The sequence below is a fragment of the Bombus pyrosoma genome, linkage group LG9, assembly GCF_014825855.1.
Source record: "Bombus pyrosoma isolate SC7728 linkage group LG9, ASM1482585v1, whole genome shotgun sequence".
Lineage (NCBI taxonomy): Eukaryota > Metazoa > Arthropoda > Insecta > Hymenoptera > Apidae > Bombus > Bombus pyrosoma.
Genome location: NC_057778.1, coordinates 14,524,440 through 14,542,419, shown reverse-complemented (window position 1 = coordinate 14,542,419; position 17,980 = coordinate 14,524,440). Strand labels below are relative to the sequence as shown.

The window sequence follows — 17,980 nt, the reverse complement described above, 5'->3', positions numbered from 1 at the left end:
TATAGGTACACGTTTGTTTTACTATCTCTGGATATAAAGGAAACGATTTGCATAAAGAACGATCACAAAGAAGACTCGATAAATTCGATTGGCCACTTTTTAGCAATTTTCTTGAAAACAAAGAAGGAAGCAGCAATGCGTCGCTACACGTATAAGTGTTTTATCAGACGACGTTTGTCAAACGATGCTGCGTATGACGAAGGTGATCATGCATTTGGAAGAAAGTACAATACTCGGAAATTCGAAGGTTCGTGCGTATTCCCAGCATGATGGATAACCAAACGAATTGGAAAACATCAATGTGTTTTTAGTGTGGCATTTTAGTCCGTCGAAATACCTGTAACCGACGTCTTCAGCTTCTAACATGCAGTTTCATCCGAATCATAGTTCGGGGTAAAGTTCTCTAAGAAGAAGATAAAAAAGAGGAAGAGCTCGGAGGGAAAACGTGGTGGCACGTCCAGGTGCTTTATCCAACGTTTTCGACGTTCGAGCAACAAATGTTTCCATTTACGGAAAGCGAAGAAAGGCAAAAATGAAGAAACCAAAAAAAAAAAAAAAAGAAAATGTAGATACGATGCCACGAAAAACAGCAAAGGGGAATCTCTCCGAGGATGAAATAATCTTACGTAGATGAGTTTGGCGTAATAACGTTGTTTCAAATTGTGGAGGACCGAAGCATCGTTGAGGTAAGTTAAATTTGACATATCCTCGGCTTTTTCATATTTCGGTGGATTTACTTGCTGCAGCTGGTCCTTTTTGAAGTCCTTGCTCTAATTTAATGAGAAAAAAGATATTTCGATTAGCGAAAGTAGAAGAAATTGAACTTACGTAAATTAAGTTGCTGTAGTAACGTTGTTTCAAATTGTGTAACACGGACGCCTCGTTCAGAAACGTCAAATCAGCCATATCCTCGGATTTCTCGTATTTCGGCGGATTCACTTGTGCCAATTGGTCCTTGCGGAATTGTTTCGTCTGTACGGGCATTCCTTTTTTGTGTAAATATTTCATTCTAATCTGCTTTATCGTACGATTCGACCGTTTAAAACTTATCACGGATATTCGACGATATCGTCACGTTATTTGGAAAATGTTTCGTTGCAAATGTTTCAATTAATCAATCGCACAACAAACCGTAATACTTGGCATTTCATTATTTTAATTACGAAACACTATTTTAATGTAATTAAACGATAAACCTATATTTCTTCGATAAAATTGTTGTTAAATTTTAGTACCTTGTATCTTTTCTACAAGAAAATACAAGAGAAAGAAGAGCAGTATTTTTATCACGAATAATTATAATTAAGAATTAAGAGAATATTATTATGAAATAACTGGTAATTTGCTCGCATTAATGACCGATATGCCGAGTACTTTTGTAAAAGCAAACAGTTGGTAATTAGTTTCCATGAAATTTTTCTCGGATCAACTCGTCTTTAATCGAATAAATCATTTTAAACGAACGTTAGATTAAAATATTTCACATCGGTTTCAAGATATATAAATGTATTTTTAGTTACTGTTTTAATATATCAAGAATCCAATTTGAGTAAAGGTTTCATATATCCCCTGATTCTATCTTTTCCGATAAATATATTAATACCTCTCTCTCTCTCTCTCTCTCTCTCTCTCTCTTTCGTTTTCGATGCTCTAAAAATATGTCGACCCGCGTTTCGTGAAGTGACGTTTCAATTTATTATTACCAATGGTAGCGAGGATGCTAACAATAGCATTTCAGCATTGGTTGACGAAGAGAAGGTAGGGTTTGCTGAACCATTATGTAATCCAACATGTAGAAGCGAGGCATTTTGTACATCACTGTGTCCCGAGCCGAACAAAAATAACCGCTACCACCGAAATCACGGAGAACACAACTAAAAATTCTAAGAGAGAGAGAGAGAGAGAGACAGACAGACAGACAGAAACCAATATATATACATGTATAGGTACATACATAATATGAATATAGCACACTTCTCCCTATTTATATATATCGAGCTTGAAAACTTCCGGTAATAATCTCGATTCGTGATAAATTATGAAAATTTTACATCTATGAAACACGTTTTCCGATGTGTCTACCTTGATTTATAAAGATTTTGATTTTATTAAATTTGAATATCGGAACGTTAAATGATAGTAAACGCTTAACAGCTAGCGAGCGGTTTTTACCTCTGCCAAAAATAGCGTTTCGACGGAGTCTGATACGATGAACCTCTACTATTTTGGTTTCTTTTTACACGTAGGAAGCATTGGCTTCTACCCTGCCATACATACTACAACTCTATCCAATTTAGGCGATAGAGGAAAAGATACGAAACAAGAAAATATTTACTTTGTACTTCCTTTCCTACTTGGTAATTCGCGAATCGTTGTTTCATGAAATTAAAAATGTTTTAAAAAATTCGTAATAAAAAATGTATCGACTACTGTATCGAACTTGCAGAGGAATTGGATATTTTCTGTTGGATCAATTTAAAGCTAAAAGGTGAAAGATAAATTACCTCGCCGCCAGGTAACGTGACGGAAACGATATCACCCTTGGTTGCCTTGATTTCACCAAGAACATAGCCTTCCTTCTCATCCGGCACCCAGCACGCCTTTTTCGCATCGTATGGTTTCGTCTGGTCGATTCTCTTCTGCTCAAGGGAGACAAAGAGGTACGGGGTTGGATCCGGATCCTCTCCTTCTTGTGGCTTCGGCTTCGGCATCTTCGATTATTTCTTTTCTATTTGGATAATTTACTTCTCTACTTCTATCCTCCTCTCGCTCCCAGGAAGGTCTACGTGCCTTTTACGTCGTTGTTTTCCCACGTATCGCACAGTGGGAAGAAACTTCCTAGTTACTTCGTTTCTTCGCTCTTATTCTCGATCCTCGGAGAATTCGGCGGCGGACGGACTACTTCTGGCGGCACGATCTGGGCGGCCCTATTTTACAAACAATCAGTCCCGTCAGTTATTATTAATTTACTTCCATGAGGACCTCTTCGTCTTTCTTGTGAATTGTTATCTACAGACGGAAAATGTGATTACGATACACGATACACGGTACACAGTACACAATACACAATACACGTTACACGATATACGATACACCATACATCATACACGACACATCGATATTATCATTACCTATTTACTCTATTACAGTAAATGCTAATAGCTTTTTATTCTTTATTCTTTCCGTTTTCTATTCTTTTTAGTTTGAAAATTATGTTTGCAATAAAAACAAACTACCAAGTGGAAATTTTTCGAAAATTTTTATATAGAAATATGGAAATATAGAAGATTTATTTATCAGAATGTAGATAACAATTTCGAAATATGTAAATATTTTTTCTCGTCTGGCAGTCTTATGAAAATTTCATTTTGCTAGTATTATTCTTTCGAATGATAGATAAATCGATCCTTTACACTTTATACAATATTATCTGCAGGTCTGAAAGTTCTTTCTTTTTTTGGGATTATTACAGTAAGACTGAAATATAATATAATAACAAGGAAATTTAAAGATACTGCCAGTTAATATAAATATCTCGTACAACTCGATACAGAGAACATTTGACAATATGGTTAATCGATGCTCGTATGAATTATATTTCAAGCCACACACATACACACATTCCCCTCTTATATATGATCAATTAGTATTATTAGTATTATTAAATTAATTGATATATATATATATATATATATATTATATATTATATGTGATTAATAACACGTCAATTACTGTACGTTTTGTTTAAATCGAAAGTAGGTGCTATCATTGTATTATTATTATTGTTGTTGTTGTTGTTGTTATTGTTATTATTATTATATTACTATATCGTTAAATAGTTTCCGTTAATATTGCTAATTATTATTCGTATGAAAAACTTTTAACGGCTAGAAGACGTTGCAATTATAAGCAGGTTGCGTAACGATATTGTTCTTCGGTAATCGAAGGAAAGTCACGCAATAACGTAACGTTAAAAGGAAAGGAAAAGGGAGACTCCTGTATATACACATATATATTTCAATTTTCAAATTAATTTTGTAATATGTAGTATGTATATATGCTTTTCCACTTCTTCATAATCATCTTGTTGCATAAGTTTTTACTTGAAAAGTAGGTAAGCGAAATAAACAGGTAGATGAAGAAAACTCAGAAATTTGGATATGACCGATCGTACGAAATATATCCGTATGTAGAAAGGAAGGATGGCAGAATCACGAAAATCAAATTAAAAGAGAAATAATTACATAACAAAATGCACTAGGTATTGGAAATAATTCGAGCGAAAGAAGAAAATTAGAAATAAATTCCGTTGGAAACAATTGTTTCCAGTTTCAAAATCAAAGAAATTTTGAGAAAGTCATAATTTGCATTATGTAGAAAATATTGAAATCGAATAAACGGATAAAAGAATGTTGTTGGTTAAAAATTGAGAATCAGTTGAGCCGTTGAAACAAGACACCGGGTTTCGAACCCGTCCAAAAAAAGTAACATGCTTCTAGAGCTGCATAACGGAAATAAGATGGCAGGCGCGCTACATCTTGTTCCCGATTATGGATCACGTGTTTTCAATTTCACGCACGTTCGAAAACTATGGATTTCTCTCTGATTCGATACGGTATCAAAAAGCTAAATATCGTGAGAAAAGAATTTTACTCTAAAGTAAAGTAAAGAAAGTGTCTCGCATAAAATGCAATATCAGAGATAGAGAATGAGAAATTTTTCAAAATGCGGAAGAAGAAGGAAAACTAAGTCTTGAGATGCAAACTTATTCCTTGAAATTTCTTGTAACTTGAAATTTTTACACATTACGTCGCACTATTCAGTCTATAAAAGGCGCGCTGGCTGGTCAAAGAAGGGGAAAATCAAAGAACGCTTCGTATTGTATGGGATGGTACGTATCTCTGGATGAGAAAATTGCATTGCATTGCCTTCAGGATCCTTTCGTTAGAATACACCGTAATGTCGCACTGTTCCGCGGATATTCATCACCAATGACGTCACCGATGACCGTTCAAACTCGCGAAACCCGAAAAGTACCACTGTGTTTAGCGCTCACAGATACGTGTATTATAAACGAGGAAAAATCGCGAAGAGAAAGCGAAAAATTTGAAGAAGACGGAAAAAAATCACTGTCCTGTTATGTTTCATTTGTCACCAAAAGAAGGACCACACACAATTGTCCCTCTCTTGAAACGATATCAGTTCCTCGGTAATAAAATAAGGACTACACCTCAAGATTTAACGTCAATCACACGTTCGAGACTTAAGCTCGAATATCACTAGCGAGATCTAAACTGTATCCACAGTTATTTCCCCCTTTCCACTACTAAGAGAAAAAGTAATTACTAAACGATGAATCACACTTTCCTTTTTTACCTAAAAAATCCTTCGTGAAAAAGGGTGGTTTGCAAGACTGTGGACTATAAGATCACTAGACACTGCGGGTCAGACTAGGTTGCATATTAACGAGTCCTGGCGAAATCCCCTAGGCTTCTCTCACAATCACGAGTTCGTTATACTTTTTGTTTCCTTCTTTTCTTTCCTTTCCTTTCCTTTTCTTTTCTTTTCTTTTCTTTTCTTTTCTTTTCTTTTCTTTTCTTTTCTTTTTCTTCAGATTGGAATTGATCTCGTTTCTTTAAAGTTCTTCTATTCGTCTTTACGATTTCTATACGTCTCCCTTTTCGCTTTTCTTTTCCATTTGCCGTTCCAAGTATCGAGCGTTAATGTTGTGTGTCGTGTAATCAAAAAGAGAAAAAAATCTAACAATCGGACGAACACCGACGTTTTGCACTTACGTTAGAGAGCCGTTCTGTCGGGGAAACGAGCGGGGGCTCCCAATATAAGCGCGTGCAACGTGATCCTAGAATATAACGAGCTCAACGATTGGTCGGTCTTCCTGACCAATAAGAAACCGCGTTAGTTCCGGGGCCAATCTACCTTTTTAGGCGGAGATGATACCAAAAGTGTGACAAGGGGTGGCCACGGAAAGCTACAACCGCCTCGATCGGCCGAGTGAGATGAAAATAGATGTCGAAACGAGACAGGGAATTACCTTCAGCGGGCTGATTTTCTGGCATGTCCATTTTTTTCCTCTCTCCTGTGCTTCAACCCTATCTTACTCTGTTTCCTCTCGACCCTGATTTTCTATCCTATACTTTGCTCAAACATCCGCCCGATAGCGAATCGTTTTAACATCGAGCATCCTTCATCTTCCAATCGAGTAATCCGTAGCAGTAGATACCCAGTTTTTCATATACCGCATCAAGATCACTGGTACACGTGGAAGACGCACGTGCTCGATAATAGCTGCAGCAAACACATATAAATTACGCCGACTTCTTCGTAGTGTCTTTTTGCGCCATTATGGCTGGTTCTTTAGGAAAAAAATATTACGCGCGTAATAAGATATATTTTCCTCTCTCTCATGAACCATTTCTTTTTGCGATTTTTTACATTTTACTATGACATACTTGCAGCGCTTTATACTTTTACTTATTATGTAAGAATTGATATACAAAGCACTAGAAATTTGTTCTTTAGAATGATCAGATACTTTGGAACGTTAAATAGTTTGTCTGTACGTCAAAACATTGTTGCATACACACTTCCCATCTTGTTTTCCTCGATAAGCGTTTCCTCATTTTTCAACAAAACTGTATTTTCCATCTATCAAATATCTACCAATGGAAAGTACCTAATAATCTTTTTAGAAAAGCAATGCTATTTTTTATTAAGAAATTATTGTTTTACAAAAGTATAAAATTACAAAATCTGTGCTGGTAATTCGATCATTTTTTACTACAGGTATAAAAATATAATCCCTTGAAGATGAAAAGGAAACCGTTCGATCGTTTCATATATACGTTTGCTATATTACGCAAATTTAATGCATATAATATACACGTACATTCAGCAATTTAAGTCGATTAATCATCGTTCTAGCCACTCCATGCGTACAACATAGTTCCCATCATAATATTAGTTATTAAAGCGAATTTCTGTTTTTAATAATATCACTTCCTATTTAAAAAGTTTTACAATACCTAATTAACGCAATTAAATAGTATCTCATTTATTATAGTTATAATACAACGTTGGTTCGACGTTGCGAAATGTCTCAACGATCTTATTAGACGCACAAAAAAGCTTTGTATCTATGTACATAGGATCTGCAAACGGAAACTATTGTCCGTTGTTTTATTCGTTCATTATTTTTTCTGCGAAATAACATTGCGATTCATTCGATCGAAAGCCCGAATATCTGTTATCGAACATTGGCCAGAATATTTAGTGGCTTTCTACCAGAAATATTTGGCAATCTTCAGTAATTGATCTCATTAGCGTTTACTTTGCATTAGAGTTTTACAAATTGTGTGCCTATCTTTATTCCTCGAGAGGAGAGCGTTTCTTCCTAATTCCTGTTGTGCCAGGCGAAAATTATAATTTTCATTCGTTTCTTTATTTTTATTTTAGAAATGAAAAATTTCTCCTTCTCTTTCTTTTCATCGTTATATCTATTTTATTTACTTGCTGTTCTGACTTTTATTATTTAACAGATACTAAATAGTTAGGCGTGATGTTAACCATATATACGTATGAAAGAGATTGGAATTTTTATAGAACATCGTAATATCATAATTCCTTATCTCCTTTACCTGAATTAATTCTATAAAAAAAGCTTAATGTCCTATTAGAATTTTTTGTATGCACAATGTATCAGTTTGAAATAGCATGTGATATCCCGATGGTATTATGGATAACTTGACTAAATTTTTAATAACAAGCTGATATTAATATTTACACTCGTAAATTAGTAAAATGTAGAACTGCAACTATGCCTAAAGCTTCGCAAGTCATAAACGCCACGAACAATATGTTAATGTTAACGTGGAATGTTGAAGATAGAAACGTTTACAGATTAAACGATACAGAACAAAAGTTTGCTAAATTTTACGATCCTATTATGTTTCAACCCCCAGAACATCATTTTCACTATTATTTTCATGACGTATTTGATTCGCTAATTGAACCTAATTACATACAGTTTCGTTCGAAGGTATAAGCATATTTGCTCGATTACAATAAGTATGTATTTAGGACAAGTTATGAAATGCTATAACGAATTTCACATAAATTTTATGTATTTTCTTTATACAATGTTGAAGTACAATATTAAACTAATTTGTCAAATTCATTTTGCTTAAAACATGAAATAATAATTATAGTTTTCGTGATACAAGCGAGAAAAAGGACAATCGATATCGTTTGGTAAAAGGTTTTAAATTTTCATATATAGGAAATCTTCTTTAATATAAATGTTCTATCTCGATTAAATTTTATAGCTTATAAATAAAGAAATAAATATTATTCTTAATATATTTTTCAAACATTCTTTGAACCTATAATCGCAGCTATAACAGATGACTACTTGACGTAAGTACACATTGTGTGTGCACGCAGTAGTTGAGAACATTCTATAGTCAGACACAAGGAACATTATGAAACAGGTAAGTCCTTTACGCTTCGTCATACATGCTTCACTCACATGCTTCAGAATGAATTATGGTACAATAAACATTTTTATTCGGGAACGTCGGAAAAAGAAAGTATTTTAACTAGATCTCTGTTTCTATCAATTTTTATTCTACTTTGAAAATAACAAATTGTGACGAACAATCGCTTAACAAAGACGTTTGAAAGCATCAAACTCGAATACACGTAATCGGATGTATGATATTGTACGTGCTTGTTTATTGCAGCAGTACGTAAACAACAAAGTTCTCCGTTACATGTTTCAACCGTTCTACAAAAAATTAGTGATACTACGTTAATTTGTATTTGTCGCGTGTAACTAATATTGCTTTAGACCACGTAGGAAATACTATGAAGACGTAGACAGTAACGGAATTCGGAATGTATGGAAATAGACTGGTTGCGCAACATGCTTGGTAAATTAAGATTCTGACGCGCATAAATGCCATACCGATGTTTATTGCGAGACTTTTAAAACAACGCCTGTTCATAATGTAAAACTAATATACATATAAGCATAAATATAAAAGACTTTGAAATTTTGTGGATTACATTGCCGATGACTAGCTTCACGCGAGAAAGACATATATTCTGTTAAATGGTAGAGTGATTGAAAGTTTAATTACGATTCGAAAATAAAAATTACGCAGTGTATCGATCGTTATATACAAATCGATTATCATTCAGACACAAGATGGAACTTTCTATCGCAGTAACTTTGCTAAGAAAACAATAGAAAAGAAGGAAAAAATAAAATTAAGAAATAAATAAAGTAAAAATAAAAAAATCGTCAATCGAAATTTCTCGTTGTTAGATCAAAAGGTCGGACACCGGTTAGCTTTTGCTGTATCCTCGGTAACACTTTGCTATATCTAATTTAAGGTTGGAGCTCGATATTATTTTCTGCATGTATCGCATCAAAATTATTTTTTATGCCAAGAGAATAATAAAATATTTATTATTTCAAATTTTATTCATTCCCTTCAATGTAGAGAGAAGCTTTTACCACAAAATCCTTTTATACTAGCAGCATACAGTGTATAGATATATATTAGAGATTTTTGTTTAAAGACAATATCGTCGGTTTTGCTAGAAGAACGATACATCTGAAAAATGTATCTATTACTACAATTCTTTCGTTTACCTAATCACCTTCGTGATTTTATCAGTTGTTTGAACACGAAGGTCATTCGAAGATCAGCATATTACACATGACTCAACTTATCGTTTTTATTAATCACCTAATATGCTAACAAAATTATATCGTACGATTAAAAATGTAACGATGATCGACCGAAAGTGTCGAAAGATACGACCTTGAAAAAGAAGGAAAGTATTTTTTTCTGGTTTCCTTTGCTTGTTTCATTTCTCTTTCTGGAGAGAACGCCATCTTACTTTTACATCTCTTTATATCGTCGAATAAAGAAACAAAGTGGAAAAATGAATCGGAAGTTGTTAATTATATATCAAAAGAAAATTTGTATAATTCATTGCAGTATCGAAATTCCAGGATGTGTTTGCTATTACGTTAAAGTCGGTCGCACGAATGCGGACAAACAACGTCGTAAAGGACGAGATAGAGGCAGCGCGGTCTTAGTTAGAAGACAGATAGCGAAGTAAGAGCAGAAGAGGCCGAATCTAAGATTATTTCGGGATTGGCCGGAGATAAACCGGGCCAACGTCGACCGAACCAAGTGAAACGAAGTGAACGGAGCCTTGAGGTTTGAGTCATCTTTCTGAACTCGAATTTGGCTCGTTCGCAAAATTACGCACAACACCGTAATAATCAAGCATTTCTATATTTCCGTGCATTATTTCTTTTTCTTCTTGGATTTCATTTTCTTTTCCTATCTACTCCCCCCCCCCTTCACCCAATCCCATCCTATCCTGTCCTATTCTATTCTATCGTATGTTATTCTCTTCTCTTCTCTTCTCTTCTCTTCTCTTCTCTTCTCTTCTCTTCTCTTCTCTTCTCTTCTCTTCTCTTCTCTTCTCTTCTCTTCTCTTCTCCTCTCTTCTATTCTATTCTATTCTATTGTATTCTATTCTATTCTATTCTGTTCTATTTTATTCTACTCTGTTCTATTCTATTCTATTCGGCAATCCTTCCTGATCCTATTATTATAACTCACGCATTTCCTTTATTAACGTTTTCTTTCTTACTATATTCGGAAATTATTATACTATGTGATAAATAGAGGATCGGTTAAACGTTTCATAAATCTTCCATAAAAATTCCTTCTACTATACATACGTTTATCGATATTTTAATTTTCTATAGTTACCTCGAAAAAATTTAATTTTATGTAATAAACACTTTAATACGTGTCCCTTCGAGTCAGATTAATTACTGTCATAAAATGGAAACAACTAAAACCACACAATTTGCTAATATAAAATCAATCCTAACGTAATACAATAAATGTAATACAATCATGAATGTGAATAAACAATATATAATAATTGTATCAATAAATATTTGATGAAAATAAAAACGATACATGAATCGTAGAAAGATTGAAATATACGTAAATCGAAGTAAGAATATTGAGTTTTATACCTTTGATGTTTTTATATACTAACTTATAAATACTCATATACCATTTTACATTTTTAATTATCGGCAGAGCTTTTTTATGAAAATACATTTAAACGCGTAGTAATTCGATTATTTAATACAACGTATTCGTTGGCCGAGATATTAACCGAGAAATTGCCTTTGAATTTATCTCTTACAACATGTCTTTATGCAAGATTATGGTTCACATGTGTGCATATGCATATACATAACTAACAAATGCATATGCACAACATGCATAACTATTAAATAACTAAATAAGAGACATCTTGGTTTCATACAAGGTCATCGAGGAACGAAGAAGCGAAAGAATGCGCGTTTATAATCGTACAGTCGAATCTCTGTGAGCGCTAAACGAAAAACAATTTGGCTGTGAGACAAGAGGAACACTGGTGTTGCATTACGTCTGGTCGAAAAGGATGAGCGCCAATCAGTACCGACCCACTTGTTTCAATATCTTGCAGCCAATGCTCCGTGAACTACTATTTCGAAATATTTTTTTATAGATAAAAGAACATCCACCTCGCTTCCTTCGAGGGAAATAATGATACATATCGTTTAACTTCCTTAAATAAAGCTATTCTAGTTTTTACGGGTATAATTTACGACAAAGTTATTTTTATATAGATAATTCACGATAAATTTTGTTTCGAAAAACATTTGCTTAACGGAACTCGTTCGTAAACTATACCGCATCACTTCCGAATCACTTAAACATTTATGTTTATCAAGGCATATTTCTAAAAATATCTATGCAAATGCGCTATAACTCAACAGTTCGTTTTATATCAACCAGAAAGGAAATCGATGGTTAGCCAATAAATTTTAAATACAAGAATCTATCTTTATCTAAGCAGACTCTTTAGAATCGAGGATGTATCTTAAGTTTGTATATAAAAATTATTTGAGAATGTAAGAATTAGTTCTATAATCTAATTATTATAAGGGTTACATCTACACTAAGATAGAATTCATAGCATACTGCGATTGGCAAAAAGGCATTTTTCAACCACCTTCTTCGTATGATAATTGGCGTAGGATAATGAAGAGAAAAAATTAACCATTACAAAACAATACTTTAACAAAAAAAATTCTATAAAGAAAATTATATTTTTCCTTGTATTACATAAAAGATGCAGTGTAAATGTACTAGTCGTTTAAAAAAAAGGCCATACATATTATTATTAAATACATATTAGCGAAACTTGATTAGCGAACCTTTATTTCCCCTATGCATACACGTATGCACATAATAGTATAATACAATTTAGTAGACACGTAAATGCAAATAGAAGATTGTAGATGCAAGTCTATCTGATCGATACTTACATTAATAAGTTGTTTAAAATTCTGTAATTTATGAATTACTTATATAGAAACAAGATAAAAACGAACAAAGATTAAAAAATTGTTGAAAAATGTCTGTTTAAATGCGGCAATTTACTAATAGAAATTTACGTTCATCGGAAAAGTAATTATATCGATATTCACTTTAATTCATATTAACCGATCAGGATAATGTCATACATTTGGCGCCAAATATGTGGATAGAGTCCCACGTCAGGCGCCAAATGTGACAATACCTAATACTTGGCACCAAATATGTGACAATATCTAACGTTGTCCGCCAAATATAAAGCGATGTACGTGAAGAAAGCAAAGAGCAATGAATTCATTCCGAATCGAATAAATATTCCACATACCAAAAGTTCTAACCGCACAATTACAATTCTTATAAGCCTATGAAATCTGCTAAATCTTTTCATTTAATTTATCAAATTTTGCCAAGTAATTTTATTAACTTAATATTTCTTTTTATCCAGATCACTCATAGAACTCGATAAGATTTTTTTAAAAACGTCCATTAACTTTGAAGAAGCAAGTCTTTTATACATACATAGGTATATAAAATAAATATTACTACGTAAATGTATAGACATTAGACCAACTTAAATTTACCAATAAATGAAATGATTACAAAATTTCAAATAAAAAGTTTTCATATTAAATCATTTTCTTACGTGTTTCTAGTATAGAAAACAATGAGTGTTTTGAAACACATCTAAAGAGAATAACGCAATATCTATTGCAAGTGACCAATTTCATTCCAGGTTCCGGCAGAGCACCCACCTTCATTCGTTTCATTTCGGCTTTTCTTGTCCCACCTTCATCGCCTTATACTTTAATTCTTGTTTAGCCACCTCCTTCCCTGGGCCTTGCGTTCTGGGGCTAACACTATTTTCGTTTCTTAGCGATAATATGTATAGTAGCTGCTGCTTAACTATAGTCTTTTCAAAGCTTCCTTCCCTTCTATTACTGTCACTTTATTTTCTTTTATTAATCTCTTTATTTCATTTTCCTTTTTTGTTTATATTCCGACGGTATACCAGATTTATTTCTATGCGTGTGACATCAAACTCGTTGCAAATAACATATATAGAATGATGATAATAATGAGAAAAATATGCAAATATGTAAAAGTGAGTAAACCGAATAATTTAGAAAGATCATAATCAAAAACAAATTCAAGGAGAAGTCAAATATAAACATACAAAAAGAAGAAAAAAAATATGTATAGCAGAAAGCCACATGTATACACATATACAGAATGTTCGGCTATAGATGTCAGTAAATTTAAGAAGTGATTCTTGAAACCGAAATAAGACAAAAATGAAGAATAAAAAATTTGCGTTTTCGGCTTCACTTTTTAGTTATTGACAATTAAAAATCGGTCAAAATACCTCTGCACGCGAGCACATCTTTTCGAACGAAAAGAAGTTAGCCTAAGCAGAATAAGCCTAAGGGCGCACAATGACCCTCAATCCGAATGACACATGGGCGGCAGTCTACCTCGTACAAGTCATAGAGAAGATTATGGTATTCAGAGACGTAAACTGCGATTGTCCAGTCCGCGAGTGTCGACAGCAAAATCACACAAACACCACGATTGTCCCGGCCGCGAGTGTTCACAAAAAATACAAACAAATTACAACAGATATTCGATATGTCCTCCGTTTTCTTGTAAACAGAGTCTGACTCTTCTTTTAAAATTTTGACGTATTGTGTCTTCGTGTGTCCCCAGTAGTAAAAGTCGAGGGGATTTAAATCTGAGGACCGAGCAGGTCAAAGCACAGGTCTTCTTGGACCAATCCACCTGTTTCCAAAACAGCTGGGCAACTACTCTTGCACTGCGTTGGTAGAATACGATAATGCACTATCCTGCACCATTTTCTCCCTTCGATACAGGCGATATGGTGCTGCACCTTCAGCACCGTACCGATAATCCTCTTACTTAACCTGGGATTTTTTTTAATACAGTGCAGTATTCTATCTCCCAGATCGGGATTTCGCAGGTTTTATAGTCTTATTAGGATATTATTTGACGTATAAACGTTGCCCTTTTGCGTTATTGCTGTCCACCACACCGTAACAAGATTACATATCTGAAATTTCTCTATATGTATACGAAATTTTGTATTAAATATGGCAATATAAATGATAAACAACGTATAGTACTGTTACACTGCATACAATACTCACTACGCGCACTGTACACACATAGACCCAAGTAATAGTGTAATTTAATTTAATATTTTCAGTTCTCTGAAAGCTTCTCAGCGACTGTCAGAATAATTTTGTTCTTCCAAAACTGTTCTAGCCTTCTGCCTCAAAATAGCAAAAACACGGAAATGCAGTGAGGGACAGTTGATTCAGAAAGAAATAGTTACGATATTTCTTTACGATACGTATTGGAATATTGCCATTGGAAAAGTGGAATTTCTGTTTACTAGATGGGTTTTGGAAATATCTTTTTTGTAAATTCCTTCAAGCCTTAAATAATAATATTAAATAATAATATTAAAGAATATTAATATTGTCAATAAAACAATATCCTTATTGACAATATCAATATTCTGAATGGCTACAAGTTTGGCTATTGTAGTACATAGCAGCAATAGTGAAAGAAACGTCGTCGCTCAACCAGTCATTCGAAACTTTGTTAAGCATATATCAACACTTAGGTATATAAGGAACGTTCGACTCGCGCGCAAATTCATTTTTGCCTGAACTTCCACATGGTGAAGATCAGAAAGCAACTTTTACCTATTTAATAGTAAATCAATTATTAATTTGCAATGTTTAAACTATTACTTTATAACATTTAAGTCATTAATTTGTAACAATTGAACTAATAATTTATAATAATTACCCTATCCATTTATAACAATTTATAATTAATCTAAACAATTCTTCTCAAATCTAAAACAATTACTCCATTAATTTTTATCAATTATACTACTAATTTGTAACAATATGTTCCTATTAATTAAAAATAATTTTACTCTTAATTTATAATAATTATACCATTAATCGGAAGGAATTCTATTATTCATGTAAATCAATACCATCAATTCGCAGCGATTAAATCAATGATGTATTTTGTTTTATTTAATATTAACAAAATCTTTGGAGTCTTTGAAATGATATTTTATTTCTATTTAGTTTTATTTTTTAATTTTAAATACAGTATTTAGTTTTTCATTTAACTATTTCATATAAAATCAATGCCAATGTAAAGTGTAACTATTGAGCGTCTATGAATGGAATGTAATTCTTCATCTCCGCTCAAAACCAGGAAATCAAACCGTATTCATAGAATTGGGGAAGCAAGTGCAATTTCATCAAAGGTAGCGAGATCTCATCATCTATCCATGCGTACTACAATTGGTAAGTTGTGTGATCAAGTTTTTTCGATGATAACTTCAAATACGATTATATGGATTCACATACTACACCTATTTTAATTACTAAATTTCAATACACACTACTTCTTTGCTATAAAATAATTTTACATTTTCTGCTTCCGATGCTTAAAAACTCTTTACGTAAACGGGACCCGATCCTCCGGATAGTTAGCTCCTCGTGGTAGATCCCGGTAATTGATATCGTTTTCCAAATAATGATACATGAAGTACTATTCTGAATATTAGAAAATTAATGTAATATTAACTTTAATATTAATACTTGATTGATATTGGAAAATATATTAATATTTCCGAGTATTACTATTTGGAAAACGATATCAAGCTAAAAACTGCTTTAATATAGCCTAGTCTAGTGTAGATCATCCAAAATTGTTTTGGTATTTCGTACAACGACTCGTATGCCCTTTTTGCACGACACGTCATACAGTGTCGGTAGCTTCATTTTCTTTCTTTCGTTGCAAGTTAGACAAATGTGTCTTTGATACCAAATGCTACCAGCAGGGCTACAAAGTATTGTACGATGTTTATAAAGTTCGATGTAATCATTGTGTGAGATATAGATATTGCGTGATGTATGCTTTGTTTGAAATTTGGAAAAATTCATGTAAGCGCAGCGTCAGAGATGAATGTTTTTGCAGATATATACGTTTTTTTCCATAACTTTCCGTACCTGCTTGTACCATCGGTCCGTACGACTCGCCGCCACTTTGGAAGTTGGGCAACGAAACTAAGGTGCGAGGAGTCATGTAGTTGTCTTATTTCGTGCCGATAACGTGGATCGCGTTACATCAGCTTTGTGACATATTCTAACCTATTGGTGGCGTGCTTTCAATGGCGTCGTTTCATTATTTCTTTACTATCGCTTATATTTCGTTACTATTATCGTTTAATTAATACACTTTTATTTAACGATTTATTGAACATTAAGATAATAAAATTAAGTGGTTTTCTGAAATTTTTTGTTTTTATTTTTCTTCAGTCGTCTCTTTAGTAAATGATACTGTTACCGGTAGCTTCTATCGTAAACTTTTGTGATAAAATTTTAGTTTAATTGTGTTTTCATTTAATTATTTTATATATTTATTTTAGCCTCCAGTTATTTTTTGTGCAGGTTATTGATCGATAGCATTGATAATATAGAAGTAACCGAAATCTTAATATAATAGGACGATTAATGATCGATCTGATAAATTTCCATGGAAGTTTAGTGATGTTTAATTTATTTTAACTGAGGCAGCTGTATATGAACAATTCTGTTATCTTTTTATTCGGGCATGGGTAACATTTCATATACAATTTATATTTATTTTAAAATATATTTGATACATATTTAATAATAGATAATTTCTTAATTATTTGGAATACTAAGATGAAAGTGAAGGCGATTAAATAAATCATTGTTCTATTTCGAATATCATTCTCTTATTTCAAACGAATTTTTACCGAATTATGTTATTGTTTTAATGTAATCGGCAATATAGAAGTCTTGATAATTGAATGATAGCTTCATGTAGACAGAGTTTGAAACATAGAAATCTTAGTAACAATAGCTTTAATTTATTTCGATAGATATTGCAACATTCACTTATCGAATTCAAATTGTTTTGCTACATTATGTGTATTTCTACAGTTAACGTCATATGCTAGCTTTCTAACTTATATTTTTTTCATAGAAATGGTGCCCAGTTAGGCTCAAATACTTTAAAGCAAGGTCTCGCTCTCATATAGTATTGTTTAAGTATATTTAATTCTGAACTTTTGAATTCTTGCAAATATTTTCGAATATTTATAACACACGACTATAGTGTATTAGTGGAGTGTATATTACATATTATAATAACACACATTCACAGTATAATTCTTGCAAATGATTGCATTGCATTCGCGCTATTGCATAAGCATTTATTCAATATCGAGAAATATCTTATAATTTTCAACTAATATCTTTCATATTTATTCCAATCCCTTAATAATAACCTAGGTGTAAGGAAAGATAGCAGTATCTTCTAAATAAACGTTCGATAGAGAAAAGAAGAAAAATATGGAAACAATATTTCGCTTCCTTTCCATTCTCCCTCCGCCATTAAACAACTTTATTTTCAGA

The 17,980-nt window shown here is 33.0% G+C and overlaps 1 protein-coding gene across 26 annotated transcripts in view; it reads right to left on the bottom strand.

Moving 5' to 3' along the window:
• The window catches only part of LOC122570690 (myosin heavy chain, muscle), a 40,769-nt gene extending 35,003 nt beyond the window's left edge, over positions 1-5,766 (bottom strand). For 12 of the 26 annotated variants that reach the window (XM_043733382.1, XM_043733376.1, XM_043733369.1 and 9 more), the window contains exons 1-3: positions 5,377-5,764; positions 2,505-2,927; positions 627-770 (exon numbers count right to left, since the gene is read on the bottom strand). In XM_043733382.1, the coding sequence (XP_043589317.1) occupies positions 627-770; positions 2,505-2,711 (351 nt within the window). In that variant the 5' untranslated portion in view covers positions 2,712-2,927; positions 5,377-5,764. Of the gene's footprint in view, positions 1-626; positions 771-2,504; positions 2,944-5,376 lie in introns of those variants that run through there. The other 14 variants (XM_043733386.1, XM_043733378.1, XM_043733375.1 and 11 more) reach the window with 5 other exon arrangements.
• Positions 5,767-17,980: the final 12,214 nt, after the last annotated feature.